The sequence below is a fragment of the Mytilus edulis genome, chromosome 2, assembly GCF_963676685.1.
Source record: "Mytilus edulis chromosome 2, xbMytEdul2.2, whole genome shotgun sequence".
NCBI lineage: Eukaryota > Metazoa > Mollusca > Bivalvia > Mytilida > Mytilidae > Mytilus > Mytilus edulis.
Genome location: NC_092345.1, coordinates 98,904,731 through 98,929,811, shown reverse-complemented (window position 1 = coordinate 98,929,811; position 25,081 = coordinate 98,904,731). Strand labels below are relative to the sequence as shown.

Here is a 25,081-nt window from a genome sequence, read left to right as displayed (position 1 = left end):
TACAAAGTACCCTGTCATGTGATCATTACCGTGATCAAAGTACTAAAAGTCCTTTAAATCAGTTCCTGTAGTGAATAACATAGGCCAATTTTTCATTCATTGATTTAGTTGATAAATTAAGTGGCCCCATGGCATTGCTAAATTTAATAAGGATGTCCGAGGGCCACCATGAGTGCATGGTTTTATAAAAAGCGTATCCTGTTGTTGCGTAAGAGGCATTATCTTAATTGCCGGCTCCTATACATTTCTAGGAATATGATTGGTTAAAATTGTCGTCTTTGAAACTGTGTATATTTAATATTAGGTTAGTTGGGAGGCGGGGCTTATTTCATACACGGTTAGTAGTGGAGTTGCGTCCCTTTATATTCCATATAAGATAATAAGGAGGCGGGGCTTATTTCATACACAGTTAGTAGCAATCGGAACAACTCGGCCTTTCTGGTTGCACGAAGAAATAATTATTGTACTGCATAGCGAGAGTGGCCAAGTAGTTACGATTGGGTAAGTAGTGGTGTTACGTTCCTTTAGAAAAACAAAACAGTACTGAGAAAAAATCTCAAAGGTTTCAACAGACGAAGAAAGTGATGATAAAGTGAAATAAATTCATAAAACACATTTAAATCTAACAAGTTGTCATTGTTGGCATCTGTTTTTGCAGGATCAAAGGAAGTAGTTTCTTTATCATGTTTATGCTAACTGTATTAAAAACTTGCTCATAAATGATTTTGATAGGTCACTAGTCTAAATTTTACACGTTAACATAGTCGGTAAGATAAATTCGTTACATAGTATGCTAGTGACGTAATACGGTATATATGGGGTCAGTAAATTCCATATAGGGATTCGAGCTTCGCTCTCGCCCCATATGGAATTTACTGACCCCATATATACCGTATTAGGTCACTAGCACACTATGTAACTAATATTTTATTTGAGAACATATTGTCAAATTACTTCGTATTTATACAATGTTTTATATTGCAATGTTTGTCAGTTTGAAATATGACACTGCTGTAAATTCGAGACTCACATAGATGTATCATCTTTTACATTTCATACTATAAACTAAACAGAATCTACGAACCGCACACCCATGATATCTCGGTTGAATCTGTGTCATCAGCAGGCCAAGAATAAAAGCAAAAACCCCCAAGATTAAACAGTTCTAGGGGCAGCAAAAGAAGAAGATTACAAAGTAACAAAATATTAAACTTAAACAAAAAAAGAAAGCACAGAGTACGAACAGTCAATTGCAGAAGCAATAAAGACAAGAATTCAAAGAGCAGTAAACTACATCAAATTTGACAAAATCTGTGGAACATTGTTCAATGAAGACAATAACAGGATTAAATCCAGCGAAGTAATTCGAGATGATTACAGGAACGACAGGAGAGAAGTTGAAGTTGGAATCTTCATACTAGTTCACAAAGACATCATACAAGTAGAACAAACTAGCATAGTCACGAAACAAATTGTGAAATAGAATGTGTAATCAAGTGTCATTTGGTCTCTTGTGGAGAGTTGTCTCATTGGCAATTATACCACATCTTCTCTTTTTATATGCACAGTAAATAAAAACAAAAGTAGAAACCATACAATGAGTCATTCTACATGCCACATAGAAGGATGAAATGCCTCGATCGATGTACTATAAAGATCTTTACAAATAACAATAAAGTAAAAACACCCATATCATGCAAACTGAAGATTTTTACTGCCCAGATAAATATAAGCTGGGAATCAATGTCTGAACCAAACAAATCTATTGAAAAGGATATTCGAAGCGTCAGGACCAATCTGATTAAAATTCAGATATATCTTATATCGCGTGCTCGTTTATATAAAGACATATGAGGATAACGAAATCGTAGATCTATATTTTAATTAGGTTGCATCTGGACAAGACAGTATATCAAATAGAATACTTAAAGAATCACATATATAACTTCGTTGTCCAACAGAAATAGCTTTTTTTTAAAGGAGAGACTAAAGATACCAATAGATATCCAAACTCATACGTCGTAAATAAACTGACAACCCAATGCAAAAAAAACGAAAAGAACCAAAAGAAAAACCATACAAAACACAAAACTAAAGACTGAGCATGACAAAGCTCACCAAAATCCGGGAATAATCTCCGGTGCTCCGGAAGGGTAAGCAAATATTGCTCCACATGTGTCACCCATTATGTTCAAACCTTGATGATATATAGGTCTAATTTGTTAGGTCACATTTGAGGAAAAGGAGACATGATTGTAAAGTTACTAAACTGGAACATGTCCGTCGTCAGCTATGAAACTGATATTCAATAGCAGCCAACCAACTCGTAATGGCGTCCGTACAATTTTCGGACGGATGATTTCAGCTTCAATATGTACTAAGTACTTGGAAATCTAGGATAAAGTGCAGTCTTTCAAACTTTGTATACACTGGAATAATGCTAAAAGACTGACTAAATGCAAACATCTCGTTTGTATTTTAAAAAGCAGATAACTCGCAAGTGAAAATGCCTGTTTCATTGACGTCGGTAAACCTTGCAAACTGAAAAACACATGACATGCAGGCACGTCTCAAAACATATTAAAAACACCGAGTATTAACACTACTCAACCATGGATTGTGAAACAAAAATACTCCCACAAGGAACGGTACTTGGGCATTTGAATTGTGAAACAAAAATACTCTCACAAGGAAGTTTCCGAACGGTACGTGGGCATTTAATATTTTATGTAACATTAATATAACGACCTCTCAGACGCCGTCAAATCTTAAGACCGGCCGTTTGTCGATTGTGGGGATGCTACATCATTAGTATCAATAACAAAAGCCATAGATTTATGCGTTCAATGGTAACAAGTATAGATCAATTAATCCATACCTCGGAGCGAAAGAGTAGAAGATATGAGGTAAACTATATGCACACAACAAATGTAGCAAACAATTTGGTCTAGGATGTTCTCGTATGGAACCTGAGGTAAGTTACCTGAGGTAAGTTATCCGAGTTAACTGCATGCATTTTACTATAGTACAAGCACTAATGGAATATACAGAAACAACAGTATGAAACACCTGCAGTGTAGCAGATACCAGCAAGATAGAAAGAATACAATTACAAGAGGCAGACTCACAAGTCGCGACAACAAAACAATATGGAAAAGACGGAACTAAGTTGAAAAACTTCTGTCTAATCTATTTGTTTTGAACAATAAAATATGTTTAAACTAACAAAACAATGGAAGATGGATTTATAACAAACGTGATAGCCAAACTAGAATTTCAAGAAGATTGATTTTTTTCCTAAGGACCTCTCGATATAACTTGTTGCTTAGGACCCATGACATTTAATAGACGACCGTGCAATTGTCATTATAATATAAATAGATACTAGTCCTCATATATCTATGTTTTTTTCTCCTAAGGATTTCTTTCTAAATTTGCTTTGTACCATTGACATTTAATAGATGACCAATTGTCATTGTAATATAAAAGCAGTTCAACATACAAATAAAGACTACCCACTGTCCTGCTTCGGTAAATTTAAGTGACAAAAAATAAGGAATATAGTCAAAAGGTGTCGATACAAGCACTTCTTCTCTCCACGTATAATACTAGTATAGAAAGGTCTTCTGCTTACAGTAATTCGGAAGAAATTCCAGAATAAGTTTCTATAACAAGGTTTTATTCCATTCTCAATTTTATTTCTTCATACAGTCACTGAGTGTTTTATGTTATCTGATTAAAATTCAGATCTATATTAACTCGCGTGCTCGTACATATATAAATTCCAGAATAAATTTCTACAAAAAAGGTTTTCTCCATACATTTTTTAGGATATCTGATTAAAATGCAGACCTATTATATATTAACCCTCGTGTTCGTTACGTATATATAATTTCATGAGTATAACGAATTATGAGAACTATATATGTTTTAATCAAATCGCGTTTTATATTGTTGACTAGGATTAAACTTGTTGTGAATTTTTGAGACTTTTGATTTGAACATATTGATTCCAGCAAGATATACATTCAGTGTAAATAATCACTTATGTTTTCAACATTGCAACTATATATATTAAGCTTCATGTTCTTGTGCGATTTCAAACTATTATTAAGCTCTGCATGGTATAATGAAACATTAATGAGTTTATTATGATATTTGACCAAGGACTTTCCGTTTTAAATTTCCCTTGTAAAAAGCTTATTCCTATACAAAAATTAGTTACGTTTACCAGTTAAACAAAATTGAGTGCACCAATCGATGTGTCCTTTCGTTCCTCAAAAGTTTGCTGCTTCCATTTGATCAGACAAGGATTTTATTTTTTCACTGTGCGCAGTGATGCCATACAATATATATGTATACCTATATAAGCTGTATTTATTTTGCAATAAAGAATATATGTTATATAATTCCTACAATAGGTAAATCATAGACACCTGCCAATTCCTTACTCTAGACTGAGGAATATACTTTTTGGGGGCTAAATTTGACTCAAGTCAGTAGCTACCATATATATACTAACTTTGCGCCCTACATATCGCACTTATTAGGCACGAAGGACTGAACACCCTTATGGTGCGTCTTTTCATCATCTGAAGGCCATTTAAAATGCAAGAACTGAATAGGTTATAATTGAAGCATGACACGAAGGTCAGATTTCTCTTACTTTCGCAGCAGACACTTATCTTTACACCACGTTATCGTTATGTGGTTGTAGTCAAATTGAATGTTTTTCATAGAAAATAAATGCCAATAAATCTTTGTAATTATACGAGACATGTATTGTGAACTGTAATTATTTGCTCTGTTTACATCTGGTCTATGTAAAATTGAGTATGTAAATGGGGAATATGTCAAAGAGACAACAACCCGACCATAGAGCAGATAACAGCCATTAGCCAGCAATGGGTCTTAAATGCAGCGAGAAAATCCACACCCGGAGATGGGGCTCAGCTGGCCCCTAAAACATGTGTGTACTAGTTCAGTGACAATGAACTTCATACTAAACTCCAAAACATATAAATGAACTTAAATTTAAAAAAAAAAAACAACATACAAGACTAGCAAAGGTCAGAGGCTCCTGACTTGGGACATGCGCAACAATCCGGCTGGGTTAAACATGTTTTGTGAGATATCAACCCTCCCCTATACCTATAGCCAATATAGAATAAGGGAATGGTCATTATTTATCAGCTGCGGGGGTCGGTTCAATTTTTCACATCAAAAAGTTTTGTTGGGACACCCCCCCCCCCCCAAAAAAAAAAATATTTATGAACCACATAATAACACCCCTTAGAACGATGTTTCATAAGTATGACCCTCCCTAAAAAAAATCCCTATTAATTTACAGTGGGCAAATAGCTATGAGGACTATGTGGACATTGACACTATCTGTTACAGAGTATGGCAGAAAGAGATTTTCCTTGATTGCAGTCATTTTCTTTGATTTTGTACTGATTTTTTATAGTACATGCTATAAATTATAGTTCTATTATTTCATATACGTATAGTTTGGACTTATTAATTTGATAAAGATAATTTAGTTTGTCGGCATGTTAGCGATCATTAATAATTGATATCCTCTAAATATTTTCAAATATTTTTATTGGATAAAGCGCATAAACTATATTAGGTAATTATTAGATTGCCTTGATGTTCATCATAATCTTCCATGTTCTTTGTTTTGAAGCTGACGGAACTATTTTTGGTTAATATTTTCCAGTTTTATTCTGCTTTGAGAAAACCCTGAATATATGAAATATCACATCGATTTTTCTCCTTTTTTTCTGAAACATGAATATCTGACACATGCAAGAAGAAAAATGGACAAAATAAGCTTTTAAATGAAAAACAAGTGAAACTGCGAGCTACTGCTCACTGATGATACCCCCGCCACAAGTGGATAATTTTAATAGTGTAAAAATATGCAAGTGTTCGGTAAACAGGAAGTTGTTGAGTGATGAATCTGAAAACGCATTACACGGTATAGCTGACTTGTATAAATCCTGAAACCAAATTTCAGAAATCCTTGTATAGTAATTCCTGAGAAAAATGTGACGAAAATTTTCAACTTGGCTATCATATGTAAAATCATACAAGTGTTCGGTAAACAGGAAGTTGTCGAGTGATGAATCTGAAAACGCATCACACAGTATTGCAGACTTATATAAACCCTGAAACCAAATTTCAGAAATCCTTGTATTGTAGTTCCTGAAAAAAATGTGACAAAAATTTTCAACTTGGTTATCATGTGTAAAATAATACAAGTGTTCGGTAAACAGGAAGTTGTCGAGTGATGAATCTGAAAACGCATCAAACGGTATAGCTGACTAATATCAAGTCTGGAACCAAATATCAGAAATCCTGGTAGTGCAGTTCATGAGAAAAATGTGACGAAAAATTTTCAACTTGGCTATCAGGTGTAAAAATGATACAAGTGTTCGGTAAACAGAAAGTTGTCGAGTGATGAATCTGAAAACGCATCACACAGTATAGCTGACTTATATCAAGCCTGAAACCAAATTTCAGAAATCCTGGTAGTGTAGTTCCTGAGAAAAATGTGACGAAAAATATTCATGGGACGGACGGACTGACGGACTGATGGACTGACGGAAGGACAGACAGAGGTAAAACTGTATACCCCCCCTTTTTTTCAAAGCGGGGGTATAATTATCGATTGCAATTTAACTTGTTACGTACCTTATTATACAGAATGAAGGAAAATGTCTCAGAAATTCATTAAATGCCTTTATTAAAATTTTAAAGTTTTATAAATGTTTCGTGGATTTTAATTTTCTAATCATAGTTCTAGAAAGTGCAACTTATGGTTCTGGTCCTTCCTGCTTCAAATATGGACATGCTTTGTTTGAGCTTATATTTATACATATATATATATATATATACGTAGGTTTATAATTATAAGAACATTCAATTTCATTTCAATGTGGAAATGTTTTACAAAAACCGCGAGTGTATTGTTTTGTTTGTGTGAATGCCATGCTGCCCAACAAAATTAAAGGCCCTTAATTGAAACATTAAATTATCTTTTTCTTAATCGATAACTTTGTAATAATTTAATAGATTAATAATACCTATTTACAAATGATTCTAGAATGTACACACCTTTTACAGTCCTGCTTCTATTATGTCTATCCTAAGAAATATCATCAAAATGATTTTAACACTTTAGAAAATTGAAATACACATGTTCCACTGCATGTTCAGAAATTTTTCATGTTTTATACCTTTGTTAATCTTAAGAATTTAAGATAAGTCCGGTTGTAAATTTACACATCCTATGGATAATGAACCATAACAAATGAGTGATTAGATACACTACCCTTGAGATATTGGACATCCTACTGGTGCTGTACAGGATCAAAGATTTAAAAATGACAGAAATTATACAAGCACGGTTTCTTCAATATCGTCAACAATTTATAAATGACAGACATAAAAACTTTCATTGTGTGACCCCCCCCCCCCCATAATAATTTTTTTTTGATAGCAACCCCCAGCTGTGTGATATTTTTGGTAATGACCCCCTCCCCCCTCTAAAATGCACCGACCCCCTCAGCTGAAAAATAATGACTGTTCCCTAAATAGTAGTTGTCTGAATCATAATCCTATTACATCACATTATTTTTATTTATAGTAGTGCAGCACCAGTAATTCATCTTTTTGTTTCGTATTCATCCTTCCCTAAGTTCACTTATTTACAAATATTGCTGGCCCCAAAAGTGGATGTGAAATCGGACTTGCAAGCAGATAATCGTCCAATGACCATTGGTATATTGCCCCCTATCTCCACTCACTTCAATCTGACAGACCACAGAATAACGATAACACATCATAATTTAATAACAAAAACAAAAATAACACAAAAAAAATATATCTGATTAGCATTTTAAGAATTGGCACAGAATAGACATAGTTTAATATAATACTGTATAATGACAAACGTGTATGTCAATATGTCTTCACAATAACCGTTACAGATATAGAGCAACAGAAAAGTGAAAAATCTTAATTAATGTTTCTTGTTAGACAAATTATATCAAAACCTATATCTTAATAAGAAAATCGCAAGGGTTCTGCCTTACCAGTGTCTCACCTACTTTTGCTGTTGTCTAAGTTTTCATAAACAAGCTTCTCTCCAAGTTTGATTTTAATAACTTTCTCGAACTATCCTGAATTTTTAACAGGAGCTTGTTAATGATCATAAGATTGTATCGAAATAGCATATCATAAACAGCTTAACCATATTGTTGAGTTCTAAAAAAGCAATCCTTATGTCTTGACCTTTGCGACTTTCGACGCATTGTATACGCAACACGGTGAGCACTATATCTTGATTAAATAAAATGTCCACATGAAGAAAATATTCCAATTTAAACATAATAAATAATTATTCCATTGGTTGTTCTTTTTTTGAAAATACACAAACTGTGAACTAGTGTACTAAAATAAAGTTATCTACACTGATTCAGTGCTAATGTTCTTAATTAAATAATTTCAATAAATGGTGAGCACGTTCAATAAAACTAATTCTACATTGCATATAAAAAACATATCAATACATAAACTTAAATCATAAAACATCTATTGTAAAACATTGCACAAGAGGAACGTGACTTGTGGACAGGTATTCTTTTCAACCCAAATGTAGAAGTACTGGGCATATTTAACAGGATTCAAACAGCACATTACTGATACCGACCGTGCAAGGGCTGTATAGCCAGTCAAGGTCGTTAAAAACTTCCATTTGCATTACTGACAACTGCTATATACCGCTTCAATAATATATACAAAATATTGTAGAACAGAAAAATCGAGTAAAAAGGAATATAAAAAGAGAAAAAAACTGAGGCAAAAAACTGGCAGTAAAACAGTATCAATATATTCCTAACATGAAATCTATAGTGGCTCATTTTTCAAGCTTTGCTAGAAATAAACAAACTCAAAGACGTAGTAGGATCCGTTTAAAAAGCTTGTTATATATAGACTATGGTTTGGTTAACACTCGGTGGCAAAAGAACTAATACATCGTCAGGACAATATACAACGACACTGCTACTTTCAGTGTAGTAAAAACAAAAGTTCGAACGAAATTTATGTCCCGAATGCTTAGATTTGATTTATAGGCCTCTTAATTACTATATATGCATACCGTTTGATATGGTACAATTTCCTACAAATAAATTTCCTACAAATGATTTTCCCAGACCCTTTGTTTTATAAATTTTACATAGACGAATCATAAATTAATAAAGGAAAAAGAAAAACACAAATGTGAATGGAATGGATATTTCTATTCATAATTTACTTTTCAAATTATTAGTATTTAAATGCATGTATGAATGTACGGGAAACAATAAGCTATTTTGAAATAGATTTATTGCACTTGAAAAATAGCTACTGAGGGTTCTATCTATTTTTTAGCTAACTAACTCTAGTCGTGCAAGAAACACATAACAAACCTTTGCTATAGAGTGTACAATCGACTAAGCTAATAGTATATAAATAACGTGCATATTGTAGCGAGAAACAAAGTATAGATGTATTGTGACGGACAATTATGATCCTTTTACCCCTATACTAGAAATACAACATTATGTACGTATCTGTGTGATCTAATGTATCAATACAGACATCACAATGAATTAATCATTGAATAATTTTGTCCAAAAAAAAATTGATTCAATATATGGATTCAGATAGCACTATATATATGACAAATTTTTTAAAAGGATAATGCTTTCAGGACCAACTGGTCGTACAACTCATACCTCATTGTGGTCTAACGAGCTGTTTACATAATTTGTATGATAAGTCTTTTTTCTGATAACAAACTTTATATTCACAAGCTGTATCCGTTAAAAAATTTGTATTCTATGGTTTTCTCGATCGCTAACAACCACATTCCCGTTTGCTAAGATGGCGACACCTTCTAACCCTTTGAATTGACCATTTCCACTTCCATAAGTTCCAAACATACAGTAGAACCGTCCGTCGCCATGGAAAACTTGAATACGATTATTGCCACTATCTGCCACCACAACAAAGCCTTGATCGTCAATAGCAATTCCCTTGGGGAACTTGACTTGTCCTTGCATTGTGCCTGGCGATCCAAAGCTAAACAAGAAGTCACCATACATACTAAAGATTTGTATCCGGTGATTACTACTATCGCTTACGTATATGCGATTGTCGGGGCTTATCGCTAGATAGTGAGGGTTTTCCATTTGACCAAACCTATGCCCAAGCCCGCCTAACTTACGAACAAAACTACCATTCGCTTGAAATACTTGTACCCTATGATTTTCTTTGTCACATATATAAATGAAACCCATTTTATCACATGCAACGCCCCAAGGATACAGAAGTTGACCATTGTCTACACCTTCCTCCCCGAACATATGCTGAAACGTACCATTGTGATCAAATACTTGGATTCTATGGTTATAGCGATCAGATGTGATTATTTGTCCAAAAGTGTTCACAGCTACACCAGCTAAGCAATCGAACTCGCCATCACTTTGGCCGTAAGATCCAAAAGTTTTAATGAAGCGTCCTACTGAATCGAAAACGTGCACTCTGTGGTTGCTGCTATCTGCAACAAGAATTGTATTATCACGACCCGAAACTGCAACACCACGTGGCCATGTGAACTGCATTTCATCACTACCTCTTGTTCCAAACCTTATAATAGCCCGACCTTTGTCCTGATAATTATTTATCGCCTCAGAAACCATTGTACTTTCATTTCCTTGAAAAGACACACGTTGCAAATTCATAATTGGTTCTTCTCCGGAATCCGAATCTCCAGAGCCATTAATATCAAATCTTACAGCAGGCCTTGATCTAAGTCTCGCTTCAGCCGAACTAACACGAGACAATTGATGTCCTGGCTCTTGACCTTCCTCTTCTTCAAAAGTCCGACTACGTGCATTAGCATAAACTTGCGAGGGTTCCTCTTCTTCAATTGAGTGTTGTATGGGCCTTTGGTAAAATCCAGATGCTCCTTGAATATCCATCAATGTCGCACCTGTGGTTAAACTTCTTTGTCTTCTTGGCTGAGTGGCTGTTCGATGATAAACGGAAGGAGCACTGCCACTCAACAAACCTGCTATTCTGCTATCAGTCATGTGGTGTCGCCTGCGCTCTTGCAAACTTCGACGATATGTTGTGCCACCATTTGGTGGAAGGGGTCTGAATTCTGGAGTCAGAGAGCGCCCAGGACTTGGTGTTTGAAAATTATCTCGGCCTCCAGATCGTATCAAAGCGATTGCGCGATCTACCGCCTCCATTGAAGGCGCCCATGACGTCGAAATCGATGAAGGCGTTGAGGTCATAACAGATGTTATTGTCGAAGAAACTGGTATTGCTGGTGACGAAGTGACGATAGGTGTTGACTGTGATGCTGGTGCATCTTGGGGCGATTCTTCTCTTGACGGAGTAGCAGATTCTGGTGGAACATTAGAAATAACCACCTCTCCGTAGTTAGTTATTGCATTTAAAAGCCTGTTTTCTTCAACAATGAACTGTAGATATCGCTCTCTGGGAACCTCGAAATTGCCATTCTCGTAGCCTCTTAGGGCTTCCATGTATTCTACACATTGTCTTCGTATATCGACTAAATCCTGAATAGGAATGTTTGCCTGCGACCGAGCGAGAGAAGAATCCGTCGTATCACTGAAACTCGAAATACTCGCTATTTCAACTTCAAGATTTTCAACATGCATTGACAATGATCTGGTCTCTCCTTGCAAAAACATTTCAACCTCACCATGAAGAAGACGTTGTCTGTTTCTAATTTCATTCATGTAACGTTCGGTTGCTTCTGAAATATCGGATTTGATAGCTTCAGTTCTCTGCCGAATTTGTGTAGACTTTCTCTCAATACTACTAATAGCGTTAGATATAGTAGGGAGACCGCGTCTTATCTGTCCCGTCAGACGGACAATATCTAGTTTAATTTGTTCAGTGTGAGAATTTTGACATGAAACACAGACAATCATGTCACAGTGATCACATCGAGCCAAAAACGCTTCGCGGCCACAAACTGCACAACCACTTCGTGATGCCGCAGCTACTGCGGGTGCCTGGTCATCAACTACGGCATTGATATATGCACTTGCGGCATCTGCTGCCGCTTCCGCTGCGGTATTCGCCCTGTGATGTCCCTGATCTACTTGTCCAATTGCTCCTCCCGTTTGTTCTTGGTGCCTGTTTTGGTTTCTTTGGGAGCGCAGATCAAGAAATCCTTGAATGGTAATGTTATTCGGAAATCCTCTTATTCCTTCGTACGGTACACGATGCTCTGCACGGCATTCTGGACATTTGATGTATCTCGTGATCGGATGGACGAGTCCTTCTAAGCATGGAGTAGAACAAAAAGTATGTTGACATGGTAATATTTTTGGATTGGTAAATCTATCGAGACATACTGCACATTTTAACAGTTGTTCTATTTGTCCAGCCGAGTATAAAAGTTCGTCATCCATGTTTTAAGTCTGAAACAAAAAGGAAAGTGTGTTACACGTAGGAATCTGTCACAAAGATGGCAGCTCGTCTCTTTCTGCGGATTAATTGCTGACACTGAAAACACACAAACTGTACTCCATGAAAAAGTCGATTACTTTCAGTTAGAGATTATGTTTGTCAAGGAACTATTTCTCAATTTAGCAAAATATACATGCAATACATATACACAAAAATCAGAAAAATTAATAACGAATTTATGATGTTTTATTTGTTTATCCGACTTCGTAGTTTGACAAACGATAACAACAAAATATATACCAATCACAATTGTTTAGAAGGAAATGTATTCCAATGATAAATAGTTCAGTAATATACTTTTTATAATAAATACATTCTGTAGTATAGACGAAGAATTGGCGTGTTACAAGTGCAACTGTCATGTCACATTCCCCTTTGCTAACCGTAATGCACGTGTAGGCGTCGAATGATATATAGTTGACTTGTATTATAAATCTAAGTAAAAGTATCAACCATCCATGTGCTTTTTCATAGTGTCTTAGATTACATAAGTTGATGTCTTATTTAAAACGAATATAGTGTGTTGGTACAGCAAAAGAAAGCTTATACTTTCCTACCAAATATTTAATGATGAAAAAGTATTGACAATAATTATTTTATTCAAAAATATATCTCACGTTTTAGTGATGTTCCTCATATGTAAAGATGACGAACACGCGACCATGGAGTTGCACTGCTTTATAATAGATCCTCTTTATGTCTTTGCACGTGGTTTGTTTCTGAAATGATATAGATCTGTAAGTCATAAAAAAATAACGCATATAATTCAAAGGAGTTTTACTAGTATTCCAAACAATTTATACCTTACTTAAAGCATTGGTTGTGATCATTATTGAAGGCCGTATGGTGACCTGCAATTCTTCACAGCGTTCTTTTTTGTCGTTATGGATAAAGCTATCTTAATGACAATCAATTCACATATCCTTATTTTTTAATGATGTTATAACAGCAAAATTTAAGGCTTCAGTACTGTAGGAACATCACATGATCATGCAAATGAAAGTTCTGACAGAGAAAAAAAATGAATGAACCCGTCGTGGTATGGTATCAAATAAATTAAAATTGTCTTCATTTTTATTTCATATTTATTTTATGCTAAACTGTGACTGCTGTTGTTTTCTCTTCTTCTTTTTCTGACTAATGGTTGTAACGAAAGAACCGACAGACAGCCTGACGAACCTTACACATAGGAAGCTGTACACACATTATGACACACCCTCTAGTGTTGGTTAACATAAAGGTCAAGTGTAAACTTTAAAATCATAACGGGTCTCAAGATACAGAGCGGACACGATCTTTACCATAGGACATGGGGTTGTCAACTGAAAGTTGTTTACCTTGAACTTTATGAGTCGACACACTCTCTGGTGTTGGTTAATATACATGTCAAGTATAAAGTATAAATTATAACGATTCTCTAGATTAAGAGCGGACACCAATTGACACGGACAGACGAACAGATTGATCACTATTGGGCGACCTGCCATGCATTAGGCGGGCCCTAACTAAAAGAACATTTCCTGTCAAATTCGTGTTCCCCCAATCTAATTAAAAACCGATCTCTCATCGCTCCTGTTTCTGATACGCGACATATCAGAAACAGGAGCGATGAGAGATCGGTTTTTAATTAGATTGGTGTTCCCAGATTGAAATCAATTTTCATATTCGATTTATAACATACTAAAACGTATATCAATTTATAAAAAGTCCTAAATAAACAATTTACGATGAATGGACTCGCTTATATCTATCAGCCTTTCGTGTGTAGTTTAGTCTAGATGTCATTTAATTAACCTATATTTTCATTTGTTTAAGGTGTAGAAATCAGATCGTTACAAATCAACTTTAAAACAAACCAAAGAATTAAAAACATATTTGATTCAACCTCGTGTACATCAATCTAGCAACTAACTGGATTACTTACAAACATTCTGCAAATGATGGTTTAGTGTGTACATGGTTTCAAGTGTTTCGTTGCGTTCTATTGTCCATGTAGACGCAATGGAATTGACCTTTTGGTATTTTTAAAGCAGATCAAATATTTCATTGATGCAGAATTATTACGCAATCTTTAATGATTCCTGCGCGTGCTTACACGTCTTAGCAAGATATCTGTAACTGTAGTCTATGGTAACAGAAGGATATACGTCTTTGTTGTGAAAATGTCAATTATAATCAATCCAATTAGTGAAAATTTATAATAAAAGAATGACTCATGTAGGATTTCTTCTGGGTGTAAAAAAATACTGCCAAAATATTTGCGGGCTTTGCATCAATATAGAAAGAGCACACAGAAACCAAAACGCAATTAGCAAACTTCCTTCTAAATCTCCTAAGAATTGTAATAATTTCTGCATTCAAACAATGAATATTAAAAATAATTAACTCGCCTAGTTATAAATAAAATCAAAATTATGTTTTATAGATCACAATAAAAAAAGTTGCATTTTAAAAATATATTAGCAAGCAACATATAGATATAAAATGGAAATCTTGGAAGGATGTAAAATTGAAAAAAATAGGATAAATCATAATTTATCATTGTTACTATCAGTGAATTAATATTAATTTGATGCAGGAAGAAAACATATTTATCTCATGCATAATCAAACATACCTGAACCTAGTTTTGTTAATGTACGCAATGTCCTATTTAACAATGCACACTTATCATCATTTGCATCTTTTGATAAAGCATACACACACATAAAAAATACAGTTTTTTTGATAATGTTTCACACAATCTTCAGGTAACAAAGGAATTCCAATTCACTGATTTAAAGACTATTTTTTTTTATCAAAATACTTCCATTCCAGCTCACATGTTTTTGTTTTTGAAAGATCTGACCAGGTCTGCAGACTTAATTAGCAGGTTTGTTTTCAAACTAATTAGAAAACTACAACTGAAATGTATACGGATGAGGATAAAGACTATACTACTGTGTTAGTAAACAATTGAGATATATATAAACGCACATCATATGATCATACGCAGTTGCTTTTTTGGCATCACAGCTATAATTTGAGGCTCTATATGCAACAGGGTAGTCACATGCAATGTTTAAGTTGATACACAAAACAATCGAAACAACTAATTAAAAAATAGACACCCAACTTGAAATGTTACTGGAACTAAATGTGTCAAACATATTTGAACTTGACGACAAACCAAACCACCAAAAAGGTTTATCTTTTCTAAAATGCAGCTGGAAAGAAACAACTTGAAATTGAGTACCACCTTTAAAACACCAATGAATCACATCAAATGAGACAGTCGACAAGGCAAACAAACTCAACCATCAATTACAATCAGTGTTTATTGAAGACAATAAAAAAGAAGTACCAGAAATTGGAAATAACTTTCAACTCTATGTGAATAATTGTTATAAATGTAAATAGAGTAGAAGCGCTGAATAAAAGAAAAAAAAACCCCACTTAACCCTATCAAAACAGTATGTCAGAAAACTCTACCACGAACACTGAAAGAAATTAGCCATTAACTAGCTGCAACAGTCACTTTTCTGTTCCATAAATCAGCATGGCATCAGAAGTTAGAGATCGTGCAATACTCGACTTACATGATCTAACATTTACAAAGTACAGTAAATTGTTAACCGACATGATAGCATTAGATTTTGCATAAGCCTTTAACCACTTTACGTAGCCACCAAAAACAAAATGTTTAGAGATGGTCTAAACATATTGTTGCCAGTGCGAAAAAAAGCACAAGGGATGTTGAAAGGAATCTCCAGGAAAGCCCCTCAGCAAACTTAAACCAATGCTGCCAACGCACTAGTAAGACCAAGAGCGCAGCCACGATGATTCCCTAGTACGAAGGAAAATATAGATAGAAAAGCGAGTACATAGAAGAGCAGATCGCTATATATGTTTTCAACAATTACAATATCGAATCAAGTGTCACTAGCATGATGTTACTGGATAACTCTGACTCTATAGCAACGTACAGAGATTGGAGAACGAGAGTAAATTGTAATGGCTTCTAACAGCAAGTCTAAATTCATGTAATTCATTCTCTGAAACTCCTTTAAATACTTGCAAACTACTATCAGTATCCCATTCAAATAATTAATTGACTCAAATTTCAATAGAGCTTGCCTTATTTTGAAATAAAAAACAATACAGCAACAGTTTATTTTTGTACAATTATAATACCGGCATATAGATAAACTAGCGAATACAAAATCTTTCCCTCATAGCCTCATCAACATATGCTTAGCAAAGTTAGGTTATCGACATTTAAACATTAATGTACAAAGTACAAATAAGAAAAGATAGGTCACTATGTTACTAGCTTGTTTCGCTATTTTTAGAAACTTTATCTCTGAAGTAAGTTTTTTTTATCAAAGCATGTCTTGTGCATAAATCTCTAAATAAATGCAAGAGTTACGACCACACACAATTATAAGTTTATCAAGCATGCAAGGCAATATACATTTGCATTATACTAGCTATTATATAATTTACATTTCGCAGATGTTCTGATAAAGGCTATCCATCCATGACATAAAATCAATGCATGCACAACACAAAACACAAAAAGCAAAGGAACAAAGTTGTATTGCTGTTCTTCATACCAATACAACTGAGTCTGCAACAAAGCACAAACTTACGATCATTAAGAAAACCCTAGTAGTAGTAGGAAACCTCTCAGAAAATGCAAAGTTCAGTTATTTTATTCCTCCCAATCAAACAAAATGTATATATGAAAATTTAAATAATACTATGATAAGGTAAAATGCAAGCAATTAAATGTTTAATATCTAATTCTTAATCAAAAATCATACTATAAAAATCTGACACAGGCAAATACGGTATGCCATGAATATGAAATTCTTTAAACTTTCAATTTCCATCAAAATTCAAGAGGCTTCTCAGTGTCGGAATTTTTCAACCTTATATTTTTATCTTTTTGATTTTGCCATTAATTGAATTGTTTTTGCAGCTATAACTATGGACCAATTATAATAATAATAATATTGATACATGCATTTTTACTTTTAAACACAGTACACAACAAAAACTACCAGTCGACTTTTTGTGGGATTTATTGTCAAGCTTAATGGACATTTGTTTGCCAATTGTTTGTGTTTATTGTTTTGTTTTGCCTTATATTATCTTGAAAACTATGAAAGAAACTGTATTGAGCTAAAAATCAAGATCTCCAAAAGATGTCATTCAAAGGGAACAACTTCTACAATGAGTCCACCAATGATTTTGGACATGTTGACTTATTTGAATATCTTGTCTAAATTTTGTACTCTTCTACCATAGTTTACAATAATTCAAAAGTTTGATCAAATACTATTCAGGGGCAATTTCTTCTAAATGGTCTATTGTCGATTTTGCCAATGATTACATTTCAGTAAATTTCATTATTATATTATACAGTGTTCTCTTTAGATATTTCATTTAGCATCCTGGTATACAGAGAAAATTTAAAGACATAAAGGTACCTACCATCTTGTTTCTGAAAATTATAGTATCACATCCATAAGGTAATCTATAAGAAAACCAACTCGGATAGCATCTCATTCAAGAAATATAACATCACATTCCATGGCGCTAAAATTACGGCCTACCTAAGGGAGAACACTAATATAGAGGGTTGTTTTATCTTACCTAAGGGAGAACACTAATATAGAGGGTTGTTTTATCTTACCTAAGGGAGAACACTAATATAGAGGGTTGTTTTACTATCTTACCTAAGGGAGAACACTAATATAGAGGGTTGTTTTACTATCTTACCTAAGGGAGAACACTAATATAGAGGGTTGTTTTACTATTTTAATTATTACAGTATGCATGCCAGTTTTCAAGAAGTTTATCCAAATTTGCTAAAATTGACATTTTGGGTGGAATAAACTCAAATCAGGAATGTCAATTTTTTCTGAACATTTCAAGGTAGATACTGTCCATCAAAGATACCTGCTAATCATTTTCACTCAGTCAGTTTTGTTCTAACTGCTTTAGTTATTTGGATATAAGGCAAAACCTACAGTTATATGCCTAATGCCAGCTGTCTTATTTTTACATGGACCACATCTCTGAATGAAATTTATCAACTAGAAACCCTAACAAAACATTCAAGGAAGCTTGGTCCAGTATTTCTAGAGGAGAATTTTGTTTAAAACTATTTCTAGAGGAAAATTTTGTTTAAAGTTTTAAACTTTAAAATGATGTGTGATGACCCCATAGTAATAAAAATAGCTCACATGACCAGGTGAGAAAAAAATTGTGAATTCTACGATCTAAATACTGAATCTGCAATGAAAATTTAAATTTTAACATCAGGACAATGTTGATATTTTCTGAAAGAATCTTTAATAATGATGCATTGGTAAAAAAAAGTTTTCTTTAAAATAACATATACAGGAGCTATTCAATAATGGCAAATGAAACTGGTGAAGTGGTAAAAAAAAATCAACTATTTGCTAGCAGACCAAATCTTCTTATTTTGCCTCATATATTATGACATTTTATCTCTATTTTTTGTGGAGATTAATGTCATGATATCTAAGGCAAAAACAAGAAGATGTTGTTCAATTTTGTAGAGATAAAATGTCAAGATATCTAGGCCAAAATAAGTAGATATGGTTAATTTTGTAGAGATAAAATGTCAAGATATCTAGGCCAAAATAAGTAGATGTGGTTAATTTTTATGGAGCTAAATTTCATGATATCTAGGCCAAAATAAGTTGATGGTGTTCATTTTTGTGGAGCTAAATGTCAAGATATCTAGGCCAAAATAAGAAGATGTGGTCTATTTTTGTTGAAATAAAATGTCAAGATATCTAGGTTAAAATAAGTAGATGTGATTCGTTTTTGTGGAGATTAAATTTCATGATATCTAGGCCAAAATAAGTAGATGTGGTTCATTGTTGTGGAGATTAAATGTCATGATATCTAGGCCAAAATAAGTTGATGGTGTTCATTTTTGTGGAGCTAAATGTCATGATGTCTAGGCCAAAATAAGTTGATGATGTTTATTTTTGTTGAGATTAAATGTCAAGGTATCTAGGCCAAAATAAGTTGATGATGTTTATTTTTGTTGAGATTAAATGTCAAGGTATCTATGCCAAAATAAGTAGATGGTGCTCATTTTTGTAGAGATAAAAAAATGTCAAGATATCTAGGCCAAAATAAGTAGATGTTATTCATTTTGCAGAGATCAAAAGTCATGATATCTAGGCCAAAATAAATTGATGGTGTTCATTTTTGTAGAGATTAAATGTCAAGATATCTAGGCCAAAATAAGGAAATGTGGTCTATTTTTGTTGAAATAAAATGTCAAGATATCTAGGCCAAAATAATTAGATGTGCTTCATTTTTGTTGAGACTAAATGTCAAGATATCTAGGCCAAATTAAGTAGATGTGATTAATTCTTGTAGAAATTAAATGTCATGATATCTAGGCCAAAATAAGTAGATGGTGTTCATTTTGCAGAGATCAAAAGTCATGATATCTAGGCCAAAATAAATTGATGGTGTTCATTTTTGTAGAGATAAAAAAAATGTCAAGATATCTAGGCCAAAATAAGTAGATGTTATTCATTTTGCAGAGATCAAAAGTCATGATATCTAGGCCAAAATAAGTTGATGGTGTTCATTTTTGTAGAGATAAAAAAAATGTCAAGATATCTAGGCCAAAATAAGTAGATGTGATAAAGTTTTGTAGAGATTAAATGTCATGATATCTAGGCCAAAATAAGTAGATGGTGTTCATTTTTGTAGAGATTAAATGTCAAGATATCTAGGCCAAAATAAGAAGATGTGGTCTATTTTTGTTGAAATAAAATGTCAAGATATCTAGGTTAAAATAAGTAGATGTGATTCGTTTTTGTGGAGATTAAATGTCATGATATCTAGGCCAAAATAAGTTGATGGTGTTCATTTTTGTGGAGCTAAATGTCATGATGTCTAGGCCAAAATAAGTTGATGATGTTTATTTTTGTTGAGATTAAATGTCAAGGTATCTAGGCCAAAATAAGTAGATGGTGCTCATTTTTGTAGAGATAAAAAAATGTCAAGATATCTAGGCCAAAATAAGTAGATGTTATTCATTTTGCAGAGATCAAAAGTCATGATATCTAGGCCAAAATAAATTGATGGTGTTCATTTTTGTAGAGATAAAAAAAATGTCATGATATCTAGGCCAAAATAAGTTGATGATGTTTATTTTTGTTGAAATAAAATGTCAAGATATCTAGGCCAAAATAAGTAGATATGATTATTTTTGTTGAGATTAAATGTCAAGATATCTAGGCCAAAATAAGTAGATGTGGTTCATTGTTGTGGAGCTAAAGGTCATGATATCTAGGCCAAAATAAGTAGATGATGTTTATTTTTGTAGAGATTAAATGTCAAGATATCTAGGCCAAAATAAGAAGATGTGGTCTATTTTTGTTGAAATAAAATGTCAAGATACCTAGGCCAAAATAAGTAGATGGTGCTCATTTTTGTAGAGATAAAAAAATGTCAAGATATCTAGGCCAAAATAAGTAGATGTTATTCATTTTGCAGAGATCAAAAGTCATGATATCTAGGCCAAAATAAATTGATGGTGTTCATTTTTGTGGAGCTAAAGGTCATGATATCTAGGCCAAAATAAGTTGATGATGTTTATTTTTGTTGAGATTAAATGTCAAGATATCTAGGCCAAAATAAGTAGATGGTGTTCATTTTTGTTGAAATAAAATGTCAAGATACCTAAGTTAAAATAAGTAGATGTGATTCGTTTTTGTGGAGATAAAATGTCAAGATATCTAGGCCAAATTAAGTAGATGTGATTCATTTTTGTGGAGATTGAATGTCAAGATATCTAGGCCAAATTAAGTAGATGTGATTAATTCTTGTAGAAATTAAATGTCATGATATCTAGGGCAAAAATATAAGTTGATGTGGTTATTTTTTGTGGAGATTAAATGTTATAATATCTAGGTCATAATAAGTAAATGTGGTTCATTTTATGGAGATTTAATGTCAAGGTATCTAGGTCATAAAAGGTAGATTGATGTGGTTCATTTTTGTTGAGACTACAGTAAATGTCAAGATATCTAGGCCAAAATAAGTAGATATGATTATTTTTGTAGAGATTAAATGTCAAGATATCTAGGCCAAAATAAGTAGATATGATTATTTTTGTAGAGATTAAATGTCAAGATATCTAGGCCAAAATAAGTAGATGTGGTTAAATTTTATAGAGATGAACTGTCATGCAATTTAGGCTAGTAATAAGTAATTTGATGATAAAATGTTGACTTTCTTTTTAGATGATAAATAAATTAACCAATTTTGACGAAATACATGTAGTGTTATTTTTTTCTCTCAAAAACGACAGTCAGGATACACATATGAGACGTATGACAAATCATGTTAAGAATATTTTTCTTACAGCAAGGTAAAATTTTAAATTTTAACCAATTTGATGCTGAAAATGAACCTTTGATGCCTGACAGTATATAAAGAGCATTACTACAGGAGCTCATTAGGTATAGAAGCAATCAACCTCATAACATTAAAGGTATGCAGTTTGCATAGTTGGAAAGTGTGTGGGACAGTAGACTAATTAAAATATGCCATCTGGTTGATTGTGTTATTGAGTTGCTGTGATAGTATCCCTTCATCTTTCATTTTTATATACTATTTAGTAGATTTACTTTTTGAAATATGGAAACGTATACATCCATTTTCCACAAACACTTATGAAAACACATTTACCAGTATTTTACTATTTGTAAATGAACTGTCATCTTCCTCAGTGAACTGTTAAATGTCCTCACATAGCATGCCATATGGATCCTGTTTGTTTACATTGGTTGCAATCGGTACCGTAAATAAATTTTACGACTTTTGGAAGAAATTCTTTGATAAAATAAATAAATAAAAATGCTTTTATTTTTTTTTTGCATGTTTAAGAAATAATAAAAAAGTTAAATTTTTCTTGAAAATGTTAATTTTTAGTGTTGCAAAATTATTATTTTTTTTCTGAATCAATTGAACGCTTAATGATATATTATAAATTTCTGTTGTTTAAAGCGTCATAAATACACTGATTTACAAAGACGTGAGGTGCGAGGGTACAAACTTTCTTTGGTAAGCTGGCACACATTATTTTGTGCATGTAATATATGTGCAAATCAGCGTAAAATAGTAAAATTTACAAATATGCAAGAGCTATAGAACATACAAAGCCTTACCTTTATATAGAAACCAAAACGTTCACGTTGTCTACAGCCCTAACAACTGACATAACATTATCTGGAAATATGGCTTGTAAATTATCAGGCATTTGCATTTGCAGGTTGACAACCAGATTAATTAATGAGGGTGTACTGCAGAAAACAGAATATATACTGACGAGTGTAGTGAGTTGATAAATTTAATACAAAAAAATAAAATTCCTGACCGAAGTCGCCAAAGGGTGGCGTCTGAAATGGCCCTGGAATGCATTTTGAGTCGTTTTGGCCATACATCCAGTTCATCCACAGGTGGTCTTGGCCACAGTTTGTTCAGCCCTCCTTTTTCGTTTCGTTCATATGCAATAACTGGTTTGACAGAAGTTTGTTTTGAGAAAAAGTTGTACATGTAGGTATTCCTGTGTAGTGTGGGCACCATTTGTGCTCCTTGAAATAGCAGACTTATTCCTGTATTGTTATGAATCACATTTTATGGCCAAACTCAGTAAACACCTGACTAAAAACCATTTAATTGATATTCAACAACTCTTATACTGTTATCTTGATGATATTCAGGGCTCGGCATAGCGCTTGTCTGATTGTCTGTACCAGATGGAAAAAGGTAAAAGCCATATCAATCTTGTCCAGCAGGACAAGTAAATCATTCTGTAGAAAATAAATCTACTTCAAATTTGATTATCAAAGTACATTTAATAAACAAAAATCATGGAAAGAAGATAAAAACAAATATCAATTTGACATTTTTACTTTCGGCAAGTAAGTTTTGAAATCTACTTGTCCAATTGGGCAAGTTGAGAAAAACTTATTGCAGAGGCCTTATATTTTTTCATTAAATAATTAAGAATTCTACAGTTATGGATATATTTACTGCCGTAATTTACCAAAAGGAACTGCATATAAATAAATTTAAACAGCTATAACAGTGTATTATTTTCCTTTCCTTGATTTATAATTTTCAGTTTTAAATTTACATCAAAATCTTAACACTATAAGAAACATTGGTGATATTCCTTTGCGCCAAGCAGGCAACATACACGTTTATATGTCATAACAAGTTTTGCTGTACCTGTAGAACTCTATTCAAACAGAAGAGCGGTGGTGTAGCTTGCATTTATGCTAAGATGCTTAACCCTTTCACCGATTGCTGCCCAGACTGAAGCTACTCTGAGACGATGGCTTCCCTGGCTACTATAACTTAAGTGGGAGATCTTCATAATAAATGTCAATAAAAACTTGTTTGTAGTTATTTATGTATTTATTTCTTTCACTAACACTATGTTCACAGTTTTGTTCATGTTTTGATAATTTTTTCTTCATAAAATATTCAAATTTTCAAATTTTCGGCATTATTGAGGTGAAATTCTTAAAATTCTGCTCTTTGACCCCAAATCGTAATTTTTTAGCCCAAAACGGCAAAATTTTGAAAAATTTAACGACGCTGTACAAATTCCTCACACTGAACGATGTCCATTCCAAGTGTTTTGTACATAAAACGACATTTTATGTCAAAAAAGTATACTAGTTTGGCTTCAATTCTTCCATATTCTTTCAAAAAAAAATGTTCCCTCATTTCAAATTCTCGTAAATTCCGTAAATTTCCTCTGATTTTGACACGGTTTTCAACAAACGGAATCGCCATGTTTACACTTTCATCCGGGTATTCATCAAAGAAAGATAACTCATGTTTGCACTGTTTTGAGCGGGAAATATAAAAGAGGTATTCCGATCCCGGTAAAACGGGACTCATCGTCAGCTGTCTGAAGCGTGAATCCCGGTAAACCGGGACTCATCGGCGAAAGGGTTAAGCATTCAACTCATTTTGATCCCCCCAAAAAGTATATATAACTGCATGTGTTCGTAGCAGAAACACACAGAGTTATCCAAATGTAACACGGGTGATGATATAAGAATAGCATCTTATCATTTCCGAAGAAGTATGGGTGGTCTTTGACTTTCATTTAGGATCATATAGGTTTATATGTAAACAAGATGGATAAATCGCAGAAAAGTGTTTTTGACATTTTTTCGTTAAAAGTTTTATGTCATAGCGCGTCTACGGCAAGCGTAGAGGATGATGATACGCAGACATGTTTGATCTGAAACCTTTTTATTCACCGTGTATCATCAGTACACCGGATATAGGTACTAAGCAAGCGGGCATGATCAATTTTGACCTTACACGGTAACGAAAATCTTTGTTTTGCTTGATCAATATTCAATGTACATTTCTCAACATTTGAAATTCCTGCTCCCAAATAATTTTTGCATCGATTTTTTCCTATTCATAAAACAAATTTGATA

At 33.5% G+C, this 25,081-nt stretch overlaps 2 protein-coding genes across 4 annotated transcripts in view; one reads left to right on the top strand and one right to left on the bottom strand.

The window, feature by feature from the left end:
- Positions 1-9,294: 9,294 nt before the first annotated feature.
- LOC139513608 (RING finger protein nhl-1-like) lies at positions 9,295-22,407 on the bottom strand. 2 transcript variants are annotated; one of them, XM_071302265.1, is made up of 3 exons: positions 22,302-22,407; positions 13,182-13,283; positions 9,295-12,515 (listed from the first exon to the last, which is right to left on the bottom strand). In XM_071302265.1, the coding sequence occupies exon 3, from the start codon at positions 12,504-12,506 to the stop codon at positions 9,876-9,878; it is 2,631 nt and encodes an 876-aa protein (XP_071158366.1). In that variant the 5' UTR covers positions 12,507-12,515; positions 13,182-13,283; positions 22,302-22,407; the 3' UTR covers positions 9,295-9,875. The 2 variants fall into 2 exon arrangements, with proteins under 2 accessions (XP_071158366.1, XP_071158365.1); XM_071302264.1 differs by lacking the exon at positions 22,302-22,407 and adding an exon at positions 15,181-15,389.
- Positions 22,408-22,623: 216 nt separating this feature from the next.
- The window catches only part of LOC139513648 (mitogen-activated protein kinase kinase kinase 20-like), a 57,800-nt gene continuing 55,342 nt past the window's right edge, over positions 22,624-25,081 (top strand). The window contains exon 1 of one of the 2 annotated variants that reach the window (XM_071302327.1): positions 22,624-22,676. The gene's annotated coding sequence lies outside the window, so the exon portion shown is untranslated. Of the gene's footprint in view, positions 22,949-25,081 lie in introns of both variants that reach the window. The other variant, XM_071302328.1, reaches the window with a different exon arrangement.